The sequence below is a fragment of the Penicillium subrubescens genome (genome assembly GCF_028828155.1).
Source record: "Penicillium subrubescens strain IBT 31985 chromosome Unknown utg000004l_segment0_segment0, whole genome shotgun sequence".
Taxonomy (NCBI): domain Eukaryota; kingdom Fungi; phylum Ascomycota; class Eurotiomycetes; order Eurotiales; family Aspergillaceae; genus Penicillium; species Penicillium subrubescens.
In genome coordinates, this window is record NW_026643154.1 from 1,132,844 (window position 1) to 1,151,205 (window position 18,362).

At 50.4% G+C, this 18,362-nt stretch overlaps 5 protein-coding genes across 5 annotated transcripts; 2 read left to right on the top strand and 3 right to left on the bottom strand.

Moving 5' to 3' along the window:
- Positions 1-529: 529 nt before the first annotated feature.
- On the bottom strand, positions 530-2,652 carry znfA (putative C2H2 finger domain protein; the record flags this gene model as incomplete). Its single annotated transcript, XM_057151442.1, has 3 exons — positions 530-1,046; positions 1,105-2,223; positions 2,330-2,652. 3 exons carry the CDS (start codon positions 2,650-2,652, stop codon positions 530-532), a joined length of 1,959 nt encoding a protein of 652 aa, XP_057009247.1.
- A 5,981-nt stretch (positions 2,653-8,633) lies between these two features.
- On the top strand, positions 8,634-10,280 carry dspC (dual specificity phosphatase YVH1; the record flags this gene model as incomplete). The annotated part of the gene is made up of 4 exons (XM_057151443.1): positions 8,634-8,677; positions 8,895-9,032; positions 9,388-9,741; positions 9,818-10,280. The coding sequence occupies 4 exons, from the start codon at positions 8,634-8,636 to the stop codon at positions 10,278-10,280; spliced, it is 999 nt and encodes a 332-aa protein (XP_057009248.1).
- A 1,061-nt stretch (positions 10,281-11,341) lies between these two features.
- N7473_005504 (uncharacterized protein) lies at positions 11,342-12,098 on the top strand (the record flags this gene model as incomplete). Its single annotated transcript, XM_057151444.1, has 3 exons — positions 11,342-11,452; positions 11,482-11,582; positions 11,660-12,098. The coding sequence occupies 3 exons, from the start codon at positions 11,342-11,344 to the stop codon at positions 12,096-12,098; spliced, it is 651 nt and encodes a 216-aa protein (XP_057009249.1).
- Positions 12,099-14,820: 2,722 nt separating this feature from the next.
- Positions 14,821-15,631, bottom strand: N7473_005505 (AAA-ATPase Vps4-associated 1 family protein; the record flags this gene model as incomplete). Its single annotated transcript, XM_057151445.1, has 4 exons — positions 14,821-14,935; positions 14,985-15,034; positions 15,119-15,406; positions 15,521-15,631. The coding sequence occupies 4 exons, from the start codon at positions 15,629-15,631 to the stop codon at positions 14,821-14,823; spliced, it is 564 nt and encodes a 187-aa protein (XP_057009250.1).
- A 364-nt stretch (positions 15,632-15,995) lies between these two features.
- N7473_005506 (nucleoporin NDC1) lies at positions 15,996-18,314 on the bottom strand (the record flags this gene model as incomplete). Its single annotated transcript, XM_057151446.1, has 3 exons — positions 15,996-17,565; positions 17,623-17,890; positions 17,981-18,314. The coding sequence occupies 3 exons, from the start codon at positions 18,312-18,314 to the stop codon at positions 15,996-15,998; spliced, it is 2,172 nt and encodes a 723-aa protein (XP_057009251.1).
- Between the last annotated feature and the right edge of the window lie 48 nt (positions 18,315-18,362).

The following is an 18,362-nucleotide window of genomic DNA, read 5'->3' on the forward strand; positions in this document are numbered from 1 at the left end:
GAAAAACAAAAAATACTCCGACTTATGGAGAGATGATAAAAATCCAATCCACCCAGGTAATGATGCACCAGGTATACACGAAGACTGTAACCCAAAACCAAGACCCAGGAACACACGAAAACTCCCCGTTCTGCCTGCCCTAGCCTGCTTTCCTTCGAACGATATAACAAATCACGGAAAACAAGGTAACAAGAATTGAATAATCACTGGTGGTAGATGGTAGGTAAGAGGAGATCGCGTCACATCGTTATATCCAATGCCTGAGTGTGCTTTCCTTTCTGCGGAAGGCACCTTCAAGAAGCTTGGAAGTTTTATTTTTTTTTGGTTGTGATTTTGGCTTTTTTGCCTTAAAAGACCTGGTCCCCTCCGGACGATGCGAAGGAGGACACGGGTGCGGACGCAGCGTATATAGCGTCGAGTGGATGTGACCCACCACTCTTTGGAGACAAGGCACGAGCACAAGCAAAGCTGTGAGACAGCAGTGCAAAAAAAAGCCAAACCACTTGGGCGCAGCGCGCCCAAGCAAATGTCACTGCTCACTAAGGACCTCCTCGATGGTATTTGAGGTTAGCGAACCGGAGCCCTGCGGCCCTGATATACTGCCAGATTTATCCCTAGGCTCAGGAGGCTGCTCCTCCTTCATGCACGCATTTTCAAGGATATTAGTCCACTTGCCACTACTCCCGGCATGGCTATGCTTCAGATGCTGGCGGAAGTGGTCGGCACGGAAGAATTTCTTCGCGTTGTTGCACTCGCCAAACTTGTGCACGGTCGTCAGGTGCTCGAACCGGCGATCCCAGTCGGGTCGTGGGAAATTGGGGAACTCTTCTCCGCAGTATCCGCATGAATCGTGCGAGGGGCCAGCGTTGGTTTGGCAAGATGGAGCGGTGGAGCCATGGAAGGCCGCCTGGAAGCTCGGGAGAGCGGCGCAGGACCAGGAATGACGGCGGAGGTGCAAGGAATTTTGGTGACGCTCTGCTTCGTTCTTATTCTTGAACCTGTTGTTGCAGTATTGGCAGGAGTATTGCTTTTCCATTTCGTGAGAGCTGCTTTGAAGTTAGAATTGGGAGCTATAGAATGTTTGTAAATTGGCATCGAACTCACCGAAGATCATCCGGATTGTCAAACTTTTTCGGTTTCTTGGGACAACAATCACAGATGTATAGTCCGCCCATCTTTGATGCAGGTGAAGCTTTCGGCACGCTGAGGATACTTGGCATGGACACCTTTCCCGTGGCATCGGTTGCAGGCGGTTCTAGAGTATTTGAGCCAGTCACAGATCTCGGGAGCGATTGCATGAGCGATACAGGAGAACTCGGGTTCAGGATTGACTTTTCGTGGAACGCATCCAAATCGGAACTGGGCGAGAGACCTCCCGGAGATGGCCTATCATATGGCGAGAGGCTGGTCATGCTGCTACCTCCAATCGAAAGAGCAGACGAGTAGGATCCGGAGGTTCGAATGCTGAGCGATGATGCTGCGGAAAGAGTCCTGTGACTCGGAGCATAGCTAGGGTTAACCGAGAGAGTATTCGTGAAAGGTTGTCCACTCGTCCGGCGTTGCGATAAATCACCATTGCTTGTCGCCGAGTGCAAGGTATGCCTATCGTCACCCATCGGCTCTCGTGGTGGCGAAGATGCTCGTCGCTTCATGCCTTGCCTTGAACCCTCGGGATATGGCGGCGTCGGTTCCCGAAGAATGAACTGGCGTGGCGGAGCCAGCTCATCGGTAGAAAACTCACCATCAATGTCGGAGAAAACGCCTTGGTCGTAGCTCCCACGGTTGGAGCGGCTAGGTAGACTGATACTATCTTCCCTGGAAGGCGTCGTTCCACGATATCGTCGTCGACCCACGTCTCGCATATAGTCGTAATCCAATGCCGAAGAAGGCGCATTACTCTCCACGCTCGGACTGCGTCCTTCGATATACTCCCTCCAACCAACTTTACTCCTCGGGGAAACTCCGCCTGATTGAGGGCTGCTGTACCATTTAACATCCAAAGTCGAGCCAGCTTCTGACGGTCCTGGGGATGGTAGGTTGCTGGATGCGCGCGACGGAATTGATGGAACCGTCAGTGCCGAAATTGATCCTCGGTGATCAGATCCTTGGCTGATCGAGTTGCGTGGTGAAAGAGTATTTCCAATCTTCGAAAGTACATGTTGATCGTATGCATTTGACGAGTCCTTGACGCTGCGCAGCGAAAAGTTCTGCTCGCCCTTGAGACTATAAATTCATTAGTATTTTTGCCCACCCGCTAGAGACTAAGCATATGCGACCCGGAGGATCTGCAAATACCACCAATTGCAGCGCGAACTCCAAGAAAACTTACATCGGGCCCGTAGTGTTGACGGCCATAGAATTCGGGAACCCTTCATCTGTTGGAGGTGGCGGTTCAATCTTAATCTGCGCCTCTGGACTGCGCGAAAGCGGAAATCCATTTTGTCGTCCTTCCAGTTCATCAACTGCCATACGATCACTCATCGGCGCAGAATCAGGTCGTCGATGGCCACCGAAAAGGCTCGAATTGGGGTTAATCGGTGGAAGACTCGTCGTTGAACGACTCGAATTCGCATATAGCCAACCCGCATCATAGCCATTCTCCAGATCGCGAATACGCGGCGGCGGAGGTAAAGGTGGCGGAGCAGTGTGCATGACGGGCCGAGAAGGTATAGGTAACGGGCCGTGCGATGAGAATGAAGAATTGGGCATCATATGGACGCGATCAGAGTGGCGGTCGTGATGATCCTTGTAATCATAGAAGCTATGCGATGACATTCGTTGGTCCATGCTCGTCTGATTCGGAGCAATTCACAGCGGGTGTTATGAAGCGAAGCTAGCATGAACGGGCTGAGGCTGAGAGACACGACCGAGCAGGTGGGGATGGCGGATAACGGCCGGATGACAGCCTCACGAGATGACCGAGGAAAATAAGATAGAAAAAATAAGCAAAAAAATAAGATAACCCCAAAAGGCGAATGGGTTTGAGATAATCGGAATGATAGGCAGATGGAATCCAGATAGTGTCGCAGCAATAGCCCAATCCAGTTGAGATGCAAGCGTCGTGAAACCGGCCGTGAATTCTTAGGGGGGCCGTTTAACCAGCCTCCGCCTCCGATGACTTCAAACCGGAAGGTCCAGCTTCAAATGGGTCAATAAGCGCGAGCCGACGGCGACGTGCGTGTCCAAGACACCAGGACTGGGTGTAAATAGCCCAGAAAAGCAGTGTTCATGCGGCTGGGAATGTGCTAGCAGCTAGTTGAGAGTTAGACCGGGTGGCACCGAGGAAGAAGTTGTAAAAAGCGCGGTGAGTGACCTAATATCGAGGGGGTGGCCCAGGACTAAGCGGGTAGATGAATAGGGTGTGGATAGGTGGAGGGGGGTGGAGTGGTATTAGGTGATGGGTGATGTGCGTGGATCATAGGGACAATAGAAATAGAAACAGAAATAGGAATAGGGCAAGGGTATAATTGACCAGAACCAAGCAACCAACGAGTAGGGCTGAACATTTGGCGACTTACTTCCGGAACCCTTGTTCGGCGATTCGCCTCATGGGATGAAACGTTTGCCGCAAGAGTGACACACACACAGCCCTGTCCAGAAGCCCGTCGTGTGTCCCATAGAACCAAGTTAATCGTACAGAGCGGGACCAGGGCCACTCATGCTTTTTTGTTCTTTTTGCGCTTGCAATCTGGAAATTTCTTGTTCCTATTTCAATTAGGAAAAAAAGGTAATCAAGAAATGTAAATCCAAAGGGGGAGGCGAAAAGGATGTTGTTGGGTATCGTTTCCGCGCGCACGAGGGAAAGGAACAGAGAAAGTCGAGTGTAACTAGATACCCTCAAGGTATCAATCAAGAAGAACAAGATAGAAAATATCTCGGTCTCGATCGTCTCTCTATCATTCGGGCACTCTGCCGCTAGTTGAACAATTGGACAAATGATAGATTCCCCTAGCTGGTTGCGGGAGGCAAAAGGAAGGTACGAAGCTGAAAAAATGATATGAAGACAAGTACCCCGTAATAATGCGCACTAGTTCGAAACCAGAGCAAAAGCGCGAAGAATAGGAAGAACCAAAGAGGAAAAGGGAAATAGAAAAAAAGATGTCAAGGTGTGGTGGGAAATCGGGCAGGTAGACAGACAAGTCAGGCAAGATGGCGGTGCAACCAGGTGATTGGGTGCAAGGGCATGAGCCAAAAAGTAATTAAGATGGAAGGGGAGGCAATTCCGGTGATCTCATCCTCACCGAGCTGAGCCAAGAAGGGGGAGGGTGTGGAAAGAGAGGGGTGGAATAATGAATTTAGGGAAAAAGGTGGAGGAAAGGAAGAAAGAAAGAGAGGGTGATGAATGGTACGAGAGCTGGGGGAGAGGAATCTGGAACGTCTTCAAGTCGCGAGGCAAAAAACGAGACGAAAATGGTAAAAAAGAGAGGAAATTTAATAAATAGGAATAATAATGAATAATGAATAAAGAGGAATATTGAAACATCGACAAAATTGGATGGGTCTGGTCGGACTTAACCTGCAGTTCGGGGGGTGTTGACGTGGTGGTGGTAAAAGAGGCAAAAGACGAGAAAAATAAGGGAAAACACTAAGCCAGCCGTAACGGGTCGTGTATAATTGTATATGTATGTATGGTCCGAGTACATTGTAAGCCACATACAATTTAAATACATACACGAGACAAGATACACTTTGGCCCAGAACGTGGCCGCCATTTTTTCCCGGATACAATCAGATCCTGTCATCCGGTCTCCGGTCATACAATAATGAGACGAAATTGAGTTTCTAACATTGTTTATTACTACAGTTATTACGTCTTGGGCTAATTTGGGGACGGTAGGGTTTAGTGTGGGTGGTACTGGTGGCCACGTTGGAAGAATGACCCGACCATCGGTAGGGCACAAGGCGCAAGGCATCCGGGGCTGGGCGCGAATTAAACTCTTGACGATGCCAACCACTTCTACGGCCACTTGGTCGTATCATCATGCATGCTACATGCCGTAGTGTAGGACCTTCGGTAGTGCTTAGGCTTAGGCTTAATCGGGTAATGACAAGGATGTCCCTCCCGTACTGCTAGTTAGAGTAGTACACTACAATTTCATACAAAATACAGTAGGCCCTAGTCCAGTTTAGTCCGCAGACTTATCCATCTCAGGCTAACGGACCTCAGCCTTAGAAGGAAAATGCGCGCGAGAGCCCGGGATCCCGTAATTTTACTTTGGTTCTGCTCGAATCAGAAGTCTGGGCAGACCTTTCACCCGTGGTTCCTTTTCCCATTGAACCTGGGTAATGGACCTTCCAGAAACTGGGATGTTGTGGAAAGGCTAACGAAGGGCTGGCATTTTAGATATGGGGCCTGCGACAGCCGTGGACAAATGAAATCCATTGCTGTCCCAGCCTTAACTTTCGATCTTATATGATGGGTTGTGAGGAACCAACCAGAGATGCTGGAAAGTATTAAACAAATTTTACAAGTTCCTTGCCCCTCATCAATTTCCCTGTGCTGTGAAGGACTCGATAACTCTATATGTTCAATGATCTCATGCATTAGATGTTTCGCAACAACTTTAAGGAAATTTCCCTAAAACCCGGGTTTAACAATGCAAGGGCATGACAAACTACCAAGGGAATTGGCGACGCGACCAGCTACCGACGGTGAAGCTACAACCAGGGGCTGTAGCATTGTAGTAACTAATGAAAACGGGCCGTTGCGACTGTCATAGCGCTTTCCTACAGGCCACTCCGTCTAGCAACGAGAGAATGGCCGAAAAGCTCCGTGAAGAACCATGGTTAGCGCGGGCCATTGCTGACATTCATGATGCCGAAGAGGGGCTAGGACAACGGAGTTAAAGATCGAGAAAGCAACGAACGAGGATAATAGGGGCGGCGCTGAGCCAGTAACAATCTACAAATTGGGATGTCTTGGCGGTAGGCTTATATCTCCTCGGACAGAGTGACACTACTGCAGTCGCGCGATTAAAGAAATCCTGCCGGGCGGGATTGTATTTCGTACTAAGCTGCGAAAGGGATGGACGATGGGATAAAAGCCCATGTTATCATGTAATGCTGCAGGGATCCCCGCAACGGTCAAATTGTTCGATCAGATTGACCTGCATCGGAGGATTCGGATTCCCGTAGCGTGGGCTTATTCGTTTGATATATTAATCGTCCTATTGTGTTAAGTTTTGTATCTTTGTCTTCTTTCATTTCTTCGTCCGGTCTTCGACGGGGAATACTTCGATCTTGTTTCTCCCTGTACTCCGTTGAGAGGGGCCCGGACAGGGGTGGACAGTCGCATGCAAAAAGCAAAGAGAACATTCTTTCTTGCCTCCACAAGTAGCGGACAATCGTGAGTCGTTGGTGGTGACCCACTGATTTCCTAGCGCGCTCCACTTGGGCCCAGTCCTGCATGCACTGCCACACTGACGGTCCGCTGTCACTTGGGGGAGAAGGAACAGGGGGGCTGAAAAAGTCCTCGGGCAGGGGTAGGTTTGCACAAATCAATCCTTCGATGACGATTCTGCGGGACTCGAAGTTTGGTTTTGGAACAGTGAGATGTGGCATGTTTGACAGCCCTACGTTGTCAAATGGTTGGATATTGAAGAAAGATGTGTGACATTCAGGGTAAGCTCCCGAACAAGCATTGCTGAGTCAGCAGAGCCTATGATCCATTTGGGAGAACCATGAAGATACCCGTTGTACGGAGTACAGTACACAACTCAAGTACACTGCCCTTTTAGGGTAGCGCAGGTGGTGCTCCACACCAGCTACTTTACAACCTGATCTAAACGTGTTCTACGGGACTTTGGTTTTCTTGGCCTTTTCGCCCTTGCTATCATTTTTCCAAGGTTCACTCTTCGCTAAGAGTCTTAGACACGAACCAGCCTCCAGGAGCCTCGGAGAGGTCCCTAAAGTTGGTTGTTGGTACGAGCAGCGGGGCAACTTCTGCGTCTCTAGTGGACGGGGTATACCCGGGTAAGTTAACGGGAGGACGGATGTACTATGTAGTGTTTGAGTCGGTGCTTGTTAGGGAGGTACTCGCGTAAAGAAAGATTCCTGCGAGAGTAGGGTAGTATATCGAGAATTGCAATAATAATGCTACCCGAATACAACCACATCAGTAGACATACCACCACGGAGTACTTCATGTTGTGGGCTATCATATGTATCGCCTGACAATTCGCTGTCGGTCTTGACTCGCGTGGCCTGAATAAACACCTTGGCGTCGTACGGCATTGCATATATATTCATGCCGAGGTATGGCAAAACGCTCGTAGGGGTTACTTTCGCCCAGGCCCGGTCAAATTTGACACCTCACTCTCTATGTACTTCCCAATGTGGCAATGACAACGCGGTCAGCACGAGATCCAAGGATCACACTGTATAAGGCGTCACCCTAAGCCTTAAGAGGCTGTGGTCTGAGCGACTGCATGCATCAGCGCCAGCGCCAGCGCCTCTGGTTCCCTCCTCACCAATACTTCAGGTGACGCGACGCCCCCAGCCCTGGGGGCTTGGGAATTTCGCGGTTCTATACGCGCCTCTCTCGGCATGGACGCATGTCAGTTGAACGGTACCGTGTGATTCGCGTGGTCTGGTTGCAGTTCAAGTGCTCCGTATAGATTACTTGAATGATTGTTACTGCGGTCCTCATGGACCATGGCTCTCATAGATGACTTCCAAATTTACCGGCGGCAAGTCAGAAAACCCCTTGCAGGAGCGGCTAGTCGAATAATTGGCCGGACATCGTGGTGGATTGAAGGTTGTCGGGGATAAATCAGGGCCCCACCCACGGGGCGTGAACCGCTCGGCTAGAGCTTTCCATCACCTCACCGAGATTTCTAGCGTATGCAGTGGAAAACGTACGGAATGATTCGCTGGGTATGCTCAACCACATCGCTAGCACGGGAAGATATCTAATGTAAACGGTGTAGATTCTGGATCTCTAGTCTGTGATAGTGGTGGCGAGCTGGAGAGTGGTTCGTAGAGGAGAGATTGCACCTCCAATTGGTGGAATGGTCCACGAGCTTCGAGGCCAATCAGGGTCCGTTTAGCCTTGCCTACAGTAGCTTGGAAAGACCCGTCGCATCTCTTCGCATCGTGACACAAGCTATGCTCAGATCGGCTCGTCCAATCCTTTCGAAAATGCGGAGTGAATCGTAGGTGGGTAGCTCCGGTGCACTGGGTCATGCATCCACTCTCGCAAGTCTCGTGCACTGGTCCATGAATGCTGCCAGAGATTGGCTGCCCCCAGCAGTTCGCGAGAACTCAATACAGAGTATCTCAGCTGCGGCGGTACCGATGCAGTGGATGGTGTTACTAGTCGAAATTGGGGCTGAGAAATGGATTCAAGATGTGATGGAGAGAGTAAACAATCATGATGTTGCAGCCTCAGGCAGGAATAACAGTGATATGGTCACCTGGTATAATTGTGCCCTTACCCTAATTGCCAGTTTGGGCGACGGGTAACTGTTTGAGTTGGGGCCGAGGCTCAAAGGGAAATCTCCGCCTACTCGATTGGGAGGAAAGAGTCTGCTGCATCTACTTTGTTTGATACTGTCAGAATTTGATATTCACCACTCAACTTGCATCTTCATTCACTCTCTTGTTCAAAGTATCGTGAGACCGTCACCACCAGCATGGCCATGAATCAAGTTCCTGGTCATAACATATACATCGGCGGGTAAGAAGACTTCACCAATCCTCGATACTCGCCTTGGCTATTGTTTGTCAAAGTGGGCCTTGATATTGGTACCCTTGGGCGTGCCGCTCTATTATTATTCCCTCTCTACTAACTCGGTCCCCATGTGTATAGGATCTTCTGCCTAAAGAACAAAGCTGCTCTAGCTCGAGCAGACATCACCCATGTTCTTTCTGTGCTACGACTGAACCCCGCTGAGGAAACATTCGCATCTTATCAACATCATCTCTATTCCTGTTGATGATGTTGAAGATGAGAACCTTTTAGAACACTTGCCAGCCGCTGTCCGGTTCATTCAAGCTGGTTTAGACGGTGGTGGCGGTGTTTTGGTGCACTGGTGAGTCCGTTTCCTTTTGATTCTTTTCCCTGTCGTATCGCCCTATCCAGGCTGGTCTTCGATGACCGCTCGGGTCCTTTCTTGCTTCTAGCAGCTTCTTTTTCCGGAGATTTTCCATCTGCCCGCCTGCGACGGCCTCCTACGTCACTACGTGCTATATCAATTACGATCTGCGCGTAGCTGGAGTATGTTGTGTCTTTGCATTTCCGGGGCTTGCTATTGGACGCCTTGCCTTTTCTCCGTCCCTTTTTGCCTTGCTTATTTTGTGTATCCTGCACCTCAGGATTAAACACAAAGTCGTGCACTCTCTGCAACATGCATCAGTACCTATTAAACACTAATCATGTCGATCTAGTGCTATGGGCAAGTCCCGGTCCGCAACTGTATGCATTGCCTACTTGCTCCACCAGCAGCCTGGTGCGCTCACACCACAATCTGCCCTCGAGATTTTGAGGCAAGCCCGGCCACTCTGTGAACCTAATGACGGCTTCATGAAACAGTTGGAGCTGTACCACGAAATGGGCTGTCCAGACGATGTCACAGAAAACCCTGTGTACCAGCGCTGGTTGTACCACCGTGATGTCGAAGAAAGTGTCGCGTGTGGCCGGGCCCCAGAATTGAAGTCGGTGCGCTTTGAAGACGAGCTGCCCGTTCAGCCCAAGGAAAATAATACCGGCCGCTCGGTGGAGATTAAGTGCCGCAAGTGCCGGTTCGTATCTACTTCCCAAACGGGCTACACCTGCCATTCGGGGCCGTCATCGAAGACCACTAACGTCCCTAATTAGGCGCACCCTCGCGACAACCCCATTCATTATCAATCACGAGCAGAATCAACAGAGGAGTGCCAGAGCGCCCGCCAATGTGGAATGTGCGCATGTATTCCTCCATCCGCTGAAGTGGATGCGGCCCAGTTTATTCCCGTCATCAGTTCAAGATGGCGCAGACCCCGATGCGGATTCAACCTATGATGAATACTCCGCAGATGCTCCTTTATCAGGTCGCCTAACCTGCCCTAACTCAGGCTGCGGGGCTAACATTGGTAAATTCGCCTGGCAAGGCATGCAATGTAGCTGTGGTGGATGGGTGGTGCCTGCTATCGGGCTTGCTAAGGCCCGAGTGGATATTGCGAGTCGGACAAATTTGGCAGCACGAGGTCCAGGAGAATCACCAGCATTGGGTATTCGTATGCCTCCAGGTATGCGGGCGTCTGAGACAAATGATCCTGGCTCTGGACGTGGCAACCTCTAGAATATCCCTTTTTTTTTATGACGACGATTTAAAAAAGACATCTCTGCATCTGTGCATATGGATTATTTACGAGCCAAGAAAACTTTCTCAGTGACTCTTCAGTCTCCACGAATATTTGCTTCTGTATTGTGATTTGTCCCTTGGGTTGTTTTGAGCCACCACATAAGCGTGATGATCGACAGGGTCTCTCCACATTATTGTCCGTGACGAATGCGATTGATCAACACCGCAAGCCACGCGAGAACATATTATCAATAATGTACCAAGTAGACGACTCAGGCATCTCGTGCGGCGAAGCCTACACCTCTACGACGGCCACTTGCGTCATCTAAAAGCGAGGATTGTCCGAGCGAATTTCGAACCATAGATGCCTGATGTGATCGACAGTACATTGGAATGAAAGGTGTCAGCATGAAGCAGACGCAGGAGGCTCCAAGTCCGTTGGTGCTCCGATCCCCCAATGAAGACACATGTCAGATCTCTCTAGCGGTCGAGGCCTCGTGTGATCAGATCACTATCGAATCCGCTCATTCGCTTTCCAACCACAATGCGCGGTAATATTGCCCAGACTTTGCGGCAGCTGTCTTGGAGTATACGAAGAGGCTCTAAGACAGGCCAAGATGGTGATATACGCAGGATAGCGGGCTAGCGGCTCTGCTGACCCTTTCCCCATGAACCGTGTCTCACTACTGGCTATAAATAATTGTTGAAGCTCGTGGGAGCTGATGTGAGGTTCGCAACATCAGCCCTGTTCCTGCCTAGATAAGCTGTATATCCGTGCCGCGAATCAGCCTCATCTTAGTCCGTGCCCACCAGAGCTCCCTTGATTGATGCACGGAATTTCCCTTTCTGACAGATCTCACCCTGCCTATTTTAGTGGTTGTTGCAGCCTTAAACTTCGTCAGACGAGGGTGATAGTAATGCGAGACAGTCAATACCCCATGCGCGCCAATTGGAAGATATTTCCACTATAGAAATCTAGTCTGACCAAAAGTGAGAACCAATGCGTATGTAGGGCTGCATCATCCCGAACGACATGTCAACCAGTGGCTGAATGGCTGATGGGTGCCCTCAAACCACAAACCTTGGAACATCCATCTGACTATGATCGCCAAGGGAGCAAACATGACTCGGGATCCTCAGCCGGAGGCGTTGAAGGCTTGAAGCCAGGGGTAACTCGTACTCTCGTACCAGTCAACAGGGGCATGTCACCGCCGCCCTGTCGTTCGTCGGCTCCAGCAGCTCTCCACCCTTTTCCAACAGCCTTTTCGGTGATTCGGGGAGCGGCGGCGGCCACGATTTGTAAGTTTGGATCTTGGACATACAGTACCCTGATCCATACTTTTGTTCTTTCTTCAACTTTCCCCACGAGGAATTAGCCCCACATTCCCAGAAACGCTATCACGGTTGTGCATCATCATCATCATCAACTTCAAGGTGCAAAACTGCAAGACTCGTGTTTCATCTCAGGATCAGCGCTGGCGAGACGCCAATGACGCTGGGTCGGAACCGAGCCTGGTGCTGATTTGCTCCCTCCGGGCCCTACAGGCTCCTTCAGCCTTCAGGGAGGGCGACTTTTCCAAGGTTGGGAAGAATCAGGTCGACGGAAGGAGGCTGTGCAAAGCGGGTCGTCCTTCCTGCTGCTCCCGATTGGTTGTGACTGACGCTAGCGGTGCGTATCGGTATTACCTGTTTGTGACGGTTATTACTTACGTCTTGACATGGGTCAAATGGATGGATCACTATGCGAGAGAAAAACGAAAGATGCCCTGGGGGAAGTTGTCCAATGGGAACCGGTACCATCTGGCGGGTACGTAGGGTTGTAGGTTGGTTCAGGGCAATTTAGGGAATGGCACACCACTCTGCCTTCACGGTTAGGACTGTGAGTGTTGGGGGTCATTTTTGAGACGGGTCCCTGAGATCAGCTAACTGGCAACTACATCCTTCCTTAACTGTTCCTGAATCGCAAATGTTCGTGATCAAACATTCTACCGATGGAATTAACTTACAACTTTAGCCTCTAAGCATTATGTCAGTACTCCGTACAGGCTACAGCCCAGAAGCCCTAGCATATTATACCCGCGAGCACCCGGTCACCAAGCTCTCTATACAAGCGGACCTAGCCTAAGAGCCCGCCCTATTGGCAGGCCCGTGGGCCCTGGTGGGGGTGGGGCAGTGCACTGCCTTGCAGGGGGGGAAGCTCTCAGCTTCTTGTGGAGTCTCGACAGCCAAGTGCTCCTGGACGCGATGCATACTCCAACCTAACTGCCTATAGAGGTGCAAGATCGGTCGGTAATATCATAGCTCCCTTGATCTAATCTTCCTCTCTCGATTATAGTAGTAGGTGCCTGATTAACCTTGAATTCCGTAATGGGCTACTTTCGCACTATGACTCAGGTGCCGCGATCGCCTTGCATATACCTGCGACGGCGTTTCACAGAGTTTGGGCTGTTTTAGCGGAGGGTGGCTTGCGTGGATTAGCGCCGCTTGGTCTGGCGAAATGGGACAGTGGCTGGCTAAGGGGTATGTATGTAATCTGTTATTTGGTGACTGATGTACCCCGCATCGTTCTCCTCATCATGTTGTGTGTAGGTTGATGCCTGTTGCTGGCTCTATGTTTAGTTTATGTACCCCGTACTATTGATATAGCTTGTCGGGCTGGATCGAAAATGTAGCCTGGTGTACCTTTACCATTGAAGAAGCGGGGATAGGCGGGTTCGAAAATTGGAGATCACTAATTAATTAGCATAACGCTAATTTGCTAGTTCAGCTTCATGCAGCTCAATATTTCGGTACCTCATCACGCCAAGATGAAGTATGTGTCCTCGAATACTCCATCGTTGAGTATTGCCTGCTACAATCTTTGGAGGGTTGCTAGGCATCTATGATCAAATGGTACAGTTTGACATGCTAAACTATCCATTTTCAATGGTACACAGCGGGTACACTAAACGTGTAGGGTTAGCTTAGTAGGTTGATGGTGTGATAACCGCGCTTGGGGACCCTGCGGGCATCATCGCAAAATGGACCCCAAACTAGGCAAAATTGAGCCTCATCGAAAGAACAGCAGGTGATAAGACCATCTAGTCGGTTAATATATCCATAGATCATCGTATCAGGCAGCCATATGTGGAATCAGTGAGACACTATTTGCAAGGCGCAAGCTGCAGCCTGCTCCCTTAGCCGAACGACCCTCTATCTATTGAGGCTGAGGTTCTGGCCACGAATCTCATGGTGGGGGTTGATGATGCTAGATGAGCCCGCCAAATGCTCTTGAGAAAGATATCTCCGCATGACACAAACTATACGCTTAAATAAGAAGTAAGCGCGAGTCCTGTCACATCAACACTTAACTAATAGTGATAGTCTAAGGCAGAGTCAGCCTGCCACAGCGCCGTTGAGATAGTACATGTCCAACCACCTAGGCCCAAGCCTCATGCCAGTGCGCCTCTCAGGCAGCCTTATGTATGAAATTTGGCGGAAAACTAGCCGATACCGAGATCGGCGAATACGAGCGAAGCCTACTAGGGCTGACGGGGGCCGTTTTCTGGAAGAAGAGGGGTGGAAGCTTTATGACAAAGAGAGCACGCCTTAACGGTGACGAGCTTTAGTGCTTATTCCCGTGCAAAACACCCCACCAAACAGATCCGATCTAACGTCGCGCCATTCGTCCGTACTCGAGCTCGTCCTTCGTGGAAAGCGCGGTGAGCATGACCCCTCTAAACGCGACGTAAAAGCGGGACTCTGAATCCTGATGAAGATCCTAAGCTAATGATGAAGCGTGATCCTAGTCTGTGTAAATGGGCCGAGGTGGGAGGCCTTGCATTGAGGAGAGTATGTACAACGATAAACTTGTAGACGAGGGTGTGATCAATCTGTGGACTGTGCTTTTTTCGCTTTTCGCTTTTACCTTTCTCAGCCCAACCGCAGGGCGTACACGGGGACTTCGCTCCCTCCCGCAGAATTGGACCCCTGATCGTTTCGCGAAGACGGTAACTAGGATGACGGGCGTCTGCGCTGCGCGCGTGCTCGAGTCCTGTTAGCCCTGTGGTGCGGCCGGCCTAATTAGGATGTCACATCGGCGCAAGCTTTGCTAGTTTAGTGCCTCTCTTCCCCCCGCTGTGATGACATTGGACTTGAGATGGCCTAGACAGAGGGTTACTGCAAAGCCACCCTTGGCATGTCGTGGACATGCAGTAGGATGAGATAGGTCTTGCTTGAAGGAATGGGCTTTCGCGACGTGGTTGCATCCGCTGACTTCCGTGATCGGGGTTCGAGAGGGGTAGGCATGTTGCTGGCCTGATGAGGTGTATCCTGGGAGGTGAAGGTTGACTGGATCTATAGTGGTTGTGGCTGGCTCCGTAGGCTTTAGTGCATGAGCCACGTTTGGACTGGTCTCTTTAGGCGAGCTTCCAGCACTGATGAGCGTGCCTCATGGCACCATGAGAGCGAGAGGTAATAGAGAAAGTTGGACATGCTGCATTAGAAGCATTGATGTTGCAAAAGGCCATGACTCATCGTAAACATGCGGGTGTCGATATTAGAGATCCTTGGTGGGGACAGAGGGGAAGAGAGAAGGATTCTTCATTCGCCCCTGGTTTCGTTTGGCCATCTCAATGCCTCGAAGTCGATCAATACGCATCTGATAAAACGTCCTGTAATCAATGAGTAATGGGAACCGCTATGAGCGGTTTGCAAACATACTTGTGTAGCGCAAAAATTCGAGGACCGTTATCAGGCTTCGGCTCTGTCCCCTTTTTTGATAGAATCAATCTGAAGGATAGACAACTTAGTACGACTGGACCGACTTAACGCATGATAATCGCTTCCGGACTCACCTTCTCATCTCTTTCCTTCTCATCGTTAGTCTTAGAATCGGCGGAATCTTTATCTTTGGAGTCGTCCTTATCCTTCTTCTTGTCCTTCTCCTTGTCTTTTACATCCTTGCTAGATTGCTTTTCGCGCTCCTTCTTCCGCTTTTGTTTCTCCTCATACTCTTTTTTGACCTTTTCAATTTCTTCGGCCATTTGCTGCTCTTTCAAACGCGCTGCTTCGCCCTCGGCATCGACGATGGGCGAGCAGAAGTGGCGGTCCTGGAGATGTGCGGGGCACACGTAGAAGAAGTCCTGTCGACGATGTGAGTGAGTGAGTGAGGAATTAAAACACCGATTTGATTTAGCCAAAATTGTTGATCTTTTGCCGCTGTTTATCAATGAAGGGTATATCTTGAGCAGTCTTACCTTGTTGTCAGGGGTGATCATCACGCTGGTGGACGGCTTGTAGCAGATTAAACATGCCCTTGCGGAGGTATCCGCGACTCGGCGCAAATGATAGACGTTCGTCAGAGACATGGCTGAAGATTATTGGAGCTTTGGATTCTGTAGAGCAAGCTCAACGAGGTCTGGATTTGATGTAGCTCAGACAGCTCAAGTCAAGCACAGGTGCGCTAGACATGAGGTTATCCGAAAGACGCTGTCATGTGACTTGGTCTGAGGGACGCAACAACAGCATTCAAAGTTTCTCAGAATGAGCTACGACACTCTCTAGGGAAGAGAAATCCAATACAACAGATTCAAGAAATACAATGATGATTCGATTCCTATCAAAAACGCCAAACCATGCATTTGTTCTTCCTTGAGACAACGCCTCCGAAAGATACGTAAAAAAGATAACATAATAACAATCAGATCCCAGAAGTTATGAGATTCTCGTAGATCATAGAGTGAATTCATCCTCCTCAATACCGGCGGCTTCCCTCGCCAGACGAAGGTCCTTGCCAGTGACACCGATGTCCCGCAGGTAGGGCTTGAACGCTTCCAAAAGGTCACATAAACCGCTCTGCAGGGTATCAAGCACCAACTCCACCTCGGGGACTTTCCGTGCCTCTGCTTGTGCCTGGGGCTGGCTAGAGGGAGGGAAGTAGACGTCGGTCCAGTGCGCATCAAGACCGCCCTGATGAACGAAAGCATCGAGAGACATGATAGTCTGAGTAAATAGGTTAACCACTGATGGCACATCCGTTTGCACTTTGCCGTATTGATCTTCATCAAGACTGGCAATTAGCATACGCGTCAAGGAATCAACGGCATCCACGATTGAGCCAAGAGAGGAGTCGGGAGTGCCAAATACAATGCTCGATGCTCGCTGGGAATATGTTTGTCGCAGCGGCGGGCACCATTGAAGAACTTGAACGATGATCGGGTGCACGTCTTCAGGCTTATAGGTTGTGGAAGGGCCACCGGTAAGGCGCTTCAGCTCCTGGGTAGAAGCTAATAGCTTTTGCTTGCGCTCTGGGCTGAGCATTGCTGTAGAAGCCCTATCAAAGACCTCCCGAGCGCGCGCCCGCGCCGTGGGTGTCCAGTCCGGTGACTGCCCGTAGGATTTAGCCGTTGAGCCAAAAGCCTCGCCAAACTTCTCATGGCGAGAAGTCGCCTTCGTGGCCGTTGTGAAGATGTTCTGATCTTTGGGCGCATCCGTCAACCGCGGCAAAGTGTGAAGTTCAGGCTTAGAACCGCTCGGTTGTCCAGCAGGCTTAGCACCCGGCTTAGGAGCCTTGCTAGCCTCAATGCGTTTAGTGATACCCTGAATTTCTTCTTTCGCACAGCTAAGAATCTGGCTCCATGTAGAACCGTTATCTCCGTCAATCTCATTGAAGATTGCCTTTCGGCGGTCGGGCTGGCGCTGGCTGATAAGACCCAGTTCCCAAAGAGCAAATGCCTTCACAATATGCTTCTTGGCCTTCAGACCAGACAACAGGCTGGTATTCGGCTCCTTTGCATCTGCAGTAAGGGGCTGTCCACGCTTCAGAGGTTCCTTGCCAAGGAAAATGGAAAAGAAAAGATTAGCCGATTGCCAGCAGAGAACAAGCAAAGAGCCCGAGATGAGAGATCGGATGATGAGCGGCCCAAATGATGGAGGGAAGAAGGTATCGGGCTGAGCCGCAGAGCGGGAGAAGCTCCAAAAGAGCTTGGCAAAATACAATGACAAGCTCCAGGCACTTTGGCGCAAGAATAGAAGGTAGAGGAACGGAGTAGCTCCCGCGATAATCACGCTCATCATCAGGCCACACTTGATCCGCTGAGGGAGGGCACTCTTAATGTATTTCGAGGGTGTCAGGACCTGGTGTGTGCGCTGGTCGGTTGACTTTGTAGCTCGTAGCGTAACAGGGACGGAGATCTGATCGTAGTCATAGTAGAGGTGGGCCGTAGCCTGGGCGCAGGCCAGAAGGAGGTGGTAGGTGTGGATGTAAATGGGTCTTTCGTTAAGAAGCGGTCTCTCGTGTGATCTAGATCCGGTGATCAGCAATCGTCCGATTGGAAATATTCCGTATGCATTAACATACCTGCCTCGTTTCACGATATCCAGCTGCGCCTCCTTCGAGGACGACCAGAGATACAGCTCAGTGAACCACCAAGCTGAGAAGAGGTAGCAGCAGAATGTGTGAGCAATCTGAAGCGGAAACAAGTATTTGAAGGTGCTGAGCGAGGATGGCGTTGTCCTTGAGCCTAGGTGCATCTGACTGACACGGAGGACGAATACCAAGAGGACTGAAAGGAAGATCATGACAGCGCGTAGCCCACAGGGACCGATGGGGAACCATGTCCAGAAAACTAACCCAAGGAATTGTCAGTTAGCAAAGCTCAAAGCACAAGGCAAGACAGACTCTCGAGTGGCTTGCTTGGTGGATTCGAAACACCGACATGATGACTTGTCGCCAATTGCGATTGAGACGACATAGCAGACGAGGAGCGAGAGTGCAGATGCATGGACAAACCGCCGGTGCAGCGCCGAGGTGAGGATGCGCCTATATGGCCGGGGTTGGGTGGCGGCGGCCATGGTGGAAGCCTGGGTGGGATGGACTCGTGGAGGTGGAGGACAATGGACGAGGCTTAGAGCATCATCAGGGTGAGCCTCATAGGAGCTGTGAGGGCTGTAGAATGCTGCTGCAGAGCCCGCGACAGTATGAGCTGATGGGCAAAGCCGAATACAGCTGTGTGCGCCAAAGCGATGGGTTCGGATACAAGCTGAGTTCATGATGGAATATTTTGAGCATCAAAACACGGCAGCCACAGAGGGTCATGT